Source organism: Carlito syrichta, unplaced genomic scaffold (genome assembly GCF_000164805.1).
Source record: "Carlito syrichta isolate Samal-C Ts95f unplaced genomic scaffold, Tarsius_syrichta-2.0.1 Scaffold294773, whole genome shotgun sequence".
Taxonomy (NCBI): domain Eukaryota; kingdom Metazoa; phylum Chordata; class Mammalia; order Primates; family Tarsiidae; genus Carlito; species Carlito syrichta.
The window spans coordinates 103555-109746 of NW_007238869.1; the positions used below are offsets into that span (position 1 = coordinate 103555).

At 42.5% G+C, this 6192-nt stretch overlaps 1 protein-coding gene across 1 annotated transcript in view; it reads left to right on the top strand.

The window, feature by feature from the left end:
• TCAIM (T-cell activation inhibitor, mitochondrial) overlaps nucleotides 1-5565 on the top strand; it is a 63792-nt gene extending 58227 nt beyond the window's left edge. The window contains exon 11 of the mRNA XM_021710616.1: nucleotides 5269-5565. Within this exon, the coding sequence (XP_021566291.1) occupies nucleotides 5269-5509 (241 nt within the window). The 3' untranslated portion in view covers nucleotides 5510-5565. The remainder of the gene's footprint in view (nucleotides 1-5268) is intronic.
• Nucleotides 5566-6192: the final 627 nt, after the last annotated feature.

Below are 6192 nucleotides of genomic sequence, written 5' to 3' on the forward strand. Positions count from 1 at the left end.
TCTCTCTCTCTCTCACTCTCTCACTCTCTCTAAAAAAAAAAAAGAGAAAAAATAAAAAAATAAACGTCAGACCAGGCATGGGGGCTCACGCCTGTAAATCCAGCACTTTGGGAGGCAGAGGCAAGAGGACTGCCTGAGCCCAGGGGTTCAAGACCAGCCAGGGCAACTTGGTGAGACCTCATCTCTACAATAAATCAAAAACTTAGCCAGGAATAGTGGCACATGCCTGTAGTTCCAGCTACTTGGAAGACTGAGTTGGAAGCACTACCTGTACCCAGCAGGTTGAGGATGCAGTAGCCTTGAGCATGTCATTGTCCTCCAGCCTGGGTGACAGAGTGACTTCGATTCAATAAATAAATAAATAAATAGTATCAGAAATTCTCTAGATGGAAAAAACTGACAAGAAAAAAATCAGTTATTACTTGATCAACAGGAATCTTTGTTGTTTAAAATGTTTAACTATTGATATAAAGAAAACTTTACATTTTAATACAATTTAAAATAAATTTTGAAGTAAAAAACTGTTTTAGTTCTTAAAGAATCCTGTTTCTTTTCTTTTTCTTTTTTTGAATCGGGGCCCACTCTGTCATCCAGGCTAGAGTGCAGTGACACACTCAGGGCTCACTGCAGCCTGGACCTCCTGGGCTCAGGTGATCCTTCTGCCTCAGCCTCCCAAGTAGCTGGGATTACAGGCATGCACCACCACTCCTGGCTAATTTTTTTAGTTTTTGTAAAGACGAAGTCTCACTCTGTAGACCAGGCTGTTCTCAAACTCCTGGGCTCAAGTAGTCTCCCAGCCTTGGCTTCCCACAGTGCTGGGATTACAGACGTGAACCACCACACCTAGCCAAGAGTCCTATTTCTATGTTGTTTGTATCTTTGAAGGAGTCATGTTATAGCCAACAGTCTCCTGTTTTGTAGGCGGCAAGATATTGCTTGATAATGTTTTTTGTATCTCCTATGAAGAAAGGAGGATATTACATTCAAAAGATAGTTGTTTTTCTAAAGATGTTGCCCAAGGAGGTTTGGCTGCCAAGAGTTTATTCACTCATTTGTTTACTTAGCCAGCATTTACTGTGATTGTCGTGTGTCCAAAGCTGTGATGGAAAGATGCAGGCCTGGTCTTTGCCCCGCTATAATTTGTTTCTAGCAAGAAACATGGGTACTCTAAACATGTCTCTGATAGCCGGAGTGCAGCAGGAAGAGCCAAAAGTTAGCTGGGAACATGGTTGAGGGAAGGCTATAGCAGAGGGGCAGGAGGGAGGCTGAAAGGAACAGTGTTACACATGTCCAGGGCAGGGCGTTTCAAGGAGAGGTAAAGAGGACAGGAGTATAGAACCTGTTCAGCAGGCTGCTGAAAGCAGTTCTCCTGCCTTACTGTCCATTGGAGGCTCGGTCCCCACAAAGTGCTCATCTAAAAAGCCAGGGATTTTAAATAGAGAGAACAGCTGAAAACTAATAGCCATGGAAGCCATGCATTTAACAAGAGGCAATGGGATGGTTTTATGTATCAAAGAAAGAAAGGAGCTGCATCTCTTTGTTTTGCTGATGGAATTGGTGACAGCTCTGTTGACTGGGTCCTAGCACATGCATATCCTACTTCTCAACTGGTTGTTAAGCATTTGTTTGTGGTATTCTGTTAACCCTTGGGAGCAGTTGTAGCCAACTTGATTAGTAGGACTGATTATTTTGTTTGCTAAGCCATAGCTTCTACTTTTACTGATTTCCCTCTGTGGCTACTTTATAGCTTTGGGGTAATGCTGCTAGATTGTGAGGAAGGGAAATAAAAAGAAATAAAACTCAAGGAAGTCAACTTTTGAAAGTTTCATCCTGTGGGTTGCTCAGGCAAATAGAAAACCCATGAGTCATCTTGACTCCTCCCAACTTCCTCACACCCGCCTCCGGCCACCAGCATGTCTTCCCACTCCACCTTCAGAGTGACCAGAGGCCCATACTTCCTTTTCCTTCCCTGCTACACTTGCTCTAAGCTACGACCACCCTGTCTGGTCTTCAGGCTTCTGTACTCCCCCTTCCCAGTCTGTTCTCATCAGCACATCTGGAGTGAGAACTCACCCGGAGCATCACTGCTGTGTCCTACACACTGCCAGCCTGCTCCCTGGACTCTCCCTACTCAGCTCCTAGGACCCTCCTCTCACTCATTTTGCACCAGCTCATTTCACCTCTTTGTGACTGGAGCAACTCATGTGTGTTCTTGGGCCTGTGGGCTTTTCCTCAGCCTGGAGCACTCCTTCCCCAGGAATTGCCTTTCCTTCCCAGACCCTGCTCACATTCCGCCTTCTCTACACACAACAGGTCAGCGTGGAGGCCCCACCCTATGCGCCCTCCTCCCCACCTCATTTGGTCTGCCTCTCTCCATCGTGCTCAGCACATCAACCGCAGCAAACTCTAATTCCTTCTTTACTTATTGTGTCTCTCCCTCCAAACAGAAAGTAAGCTTCATGAGGACAGAGACTTTGGGCTGTGTTCCCTCCAACGCTGGCTGGGATCGTACACAGGGGCCTTTGGGAAATATTCATTGACTGACTCCATGAACACTCACATGGCCCTTAGCCCCTTTCCAATTCGGCTTTAGGCACTCACCCCTCTGTTATCCCCAGAGGAAACACTTGCTGCTGGTCCCAGTGTACCTTCCTGCTGAACATGGCCTGGGCCCAGAAGCCTCTCCTCTCTTGCTCTGGCTTCTTTCCTTCATTCTGTCTGTCCTCCCTGTCCTAGCAAGCCACCCTCATTGCATTCACCAGGTGGTGACGAAGTCTCCCTACTTTCCTTAGCCGAAGCATGTTTCTTAGACAGTGGTTTCCAGATATTTTTCACTGCATATCTCTTGACAAAGTGGGTTCTTGAGTAGAAACCAACTTCTCAAAAGATACAAGCTCACAGCTGCTCTCATTCAGGAGGAAAGAAGCTGGAGGCCGCCCATGCCCACACACCTTCAAGTACCTGCAGGACCTTCAGCTTGCTGAATGCTTTCAAAAGCACATTCTAGGCAAATTCCTGGGTCCTTTTTTTCCTAGAACCCCCACAGTCATCTCAAGACTACGTGACTTGTTACTCCTGTCTCTTAGTGATGCCTGACTGATGTGTAGAAAGCATTTGCTCTCTGGGGAACCCCGACTCCCTCAGAGGCTGGTGGTAACCTAGTTCATGCTCTCATGAAGGGTAGTAATAACCCGCACCTGGGTCGTACACCCGCTCTCTCCAGCATGAGCTCACCCACTTTATATTTATTGAAATAGTCAGATATTTCCCTTAACTCTATATCATATATTTCAGATTTTAAAATGACTTAGAGAAGTTGAAAACAATTGAAATATACAATAATACAATAATAGAAGAATGGTTAAGTAGCTTGATACTTGCAAATAGTAGAAACAACTGCTCATTCAAGTTAATATTTAATGAGTGCTCTGTGCCTAGCAAGCCCTGAGAAAGGCACTGGTGCTGACGCTGGGCAAGCAAGACTAATCCCTGGTGGAACTCATTCTCATGGCAAGGGCAGAGTGCTTAAACCTTGTGTTTGAAAAAAATAGACATGCTTTTTATTAAGGGAAAGGAGGGTCATCCCCCCTGGGAAATGTCTGGCCTACTTCTTAGCATTAAAAGGAGCAGAATTGCCCACCAGCCACACTCACCAATCCTGTACTCATGCAGATTGCTGTGTCATGATGTTCATGATGCTGCTCCTGTGTGTACTTGACTAACCTACCTCCCACTCTCTCTCCCTTCCTCTCCCTCCCCCATGGTATGAACATAATAAATCAGAGAAGTTATAAGGAAAGGCAAAACACAATTTTTAAAAATACTTTTGAAATTAGTCTGTTATGGACTGCAGAGGCAGCCAAGGAGGAAAGGTTGTTACACATTTTCCTGTTGCGGGGCAGCCCTGGAGGGAGCCTCACCAAGGGCTGCCTTCTCAGACCATAATGTTCCTCCAAAATCACACTGCAGAAGGACTGGCAGTTCCTCCTGATTGTAGCTGTTGTGGCCCATGGGTCAGGGAAACTCAATGACGATACCTGTATATGCTTCTCTTAGAAGGAACAGACCTGAGTGAATCCTGTGTAGATTCGCACAAAGATTGGGTGCTTGAGAACCCTCACAACAATGTGGTCACACTGCAAGGCTTTTCATTTCTAAGTGAAATTGTTAATATCTATTTTTGTGACAAGTGAAAAAACCCTTTACAGGAAAAGTTAGTCATCCCCTGCTTTCAATGATAGTTTCAGGGTTCTTCCTATCTAATCCCAGAGGGATTAGAAGCAGACCTAGCAAAAACATTGTCAGAACTGTCAGCCTTGACTGCAATTACTTTCTTGAATCTCTAAGCAACAATTGTGTAGAGGAGTAATCTTAGAGAAACATCTAACAGTACCTGAGAAAGTGATCTGGGCATTGTTAAAGAAAGGAATTCAGTAATTACAGACCTGGATAACTAGCTGCAATGACCCTTTCTGTTTTCAAATGTTTTTCTGGCTTGTGGATATTTTATGGTACCTATTTTTCTCTTTTATGCAGAGTTTTAGGGTGATTAGGCTACTTGAGCATTTTTAACCCAGGCAATACTTAAATTAGACCAGTTCAGGGACACTTGATTGTGGCACTTTTGCTTTCCTCTCCTTGTCAAATGGGCTTCTCAAGTGACATATGTTTAGGTCCAGAACAACACTGAAGACCTGAGTTCTCTTGAACACATCTCTAGATGTGGAACATTGAATTCACTTACTAAAATGCCATGCCCACAAGCGCAGGCTACCTCTAGGAGAAAGTTTTTGAGATACTCAATTCTGCTCTGGAGTTGTGTACTTTGAAGCCCCTGATGGATAAGAGACGTCTAACCTCAAGCAGAGGGACGGGAACAGAAAGGGGACCAATGAGGTAGGCGAGTGAAAGTGAAGAGAACCTGTCCTCCTCAGGCTCCTGGTTTGGTTTCCTACTGTTTATTTGGGGAAACTTTAGAAGTCATTGCTGCCCAAGGATTAAACTTAGGTAGGTCCTAAAGCTAGGGGTTTTATATTCTTAACTTTCTACTTTCTTGGGTCACTAACACCTGCTAGGCGACGTAGGGTAAGATCTTTTTAAATTTTGTATTAGTTATTTTTACCCCATTACTGCTAAGAAGATTAAACAAACACATCTTCCCAACATAAATTTAGCCTTTATGGGTACCAGTGAGTCAAAATTGTGTTGTTTTTTTTTTTAATTTAGTTATGACTTATGACAATATTGCTTTTATTTTCAATGTAATAGGTTAAAGGTTATTGAAAATGAATTGATACAGGCTTCAACAAAGAAGTTTTCTCTGGAGAAGTTATATAAGGAGCCCAGCATTTCTAGCATACAAATGGTAGATTGTTGTAAGAGACTTCTAGAACAATCACTGCCTTATCTACACGGGATGCACCTCTGCGTGTCACATTTTTACTCTGTTATGCAAGATGGAGACCTTTGTATTCCTTGGAATTGGAAGAATGGAGAAGCCATTAAGTAACAGAAATCAGTTTTATTTTTTTAGAGATAAGAAATTGTTAAACATATTTAAATCCACAATTTGATATAACAGTATTATTTACATTTTACAAGAACAAGGTTTCTAACTGCTGCTTTAAAAGTAGACTTTTTTTAAAAAATTAACTTCTCCTAAGAAACTTGTTTTTAAAAGATTTTATCTCCCTGCCCTATGATATTGATTGGCAAGACTGGGTAAAAAGATGTTAGAGTGAAAGAACATATTTTTAGTGATATGTAAATGAAGGATTCTACAAGAGTCATATATTTTTATATGAGAGAATATTGGTTTGGGACTGGACAAGCAGGTATATGTAAAGACAAACAGTCTCTTGTTCAGAGGGTAGCTCTGAAGGAATGGACTCATTCTCCTTGTAACACCGTTCAACATGCATCTTCATGGTTACAACTCATGTACGTATACACACATATAGTTTGTAGCCAGTAATGGGCAGTTGATACTCAAAGCAGATGATTGATAGAGTAAAAAGTAAATTCCAAAGTTTGCCTAAGAGAAAGAGTAGAAGGAACAAAAGCAGTTGTGAAATTATGGTATTGACAGTGTCATAGTCTGATCACTCGTTTATTAAAATATCTGCAGTAACAGAGAATTTCATTTTAAACCCGTAATTTCTCATATCCATTAAAATATTATAATTGTTGGTA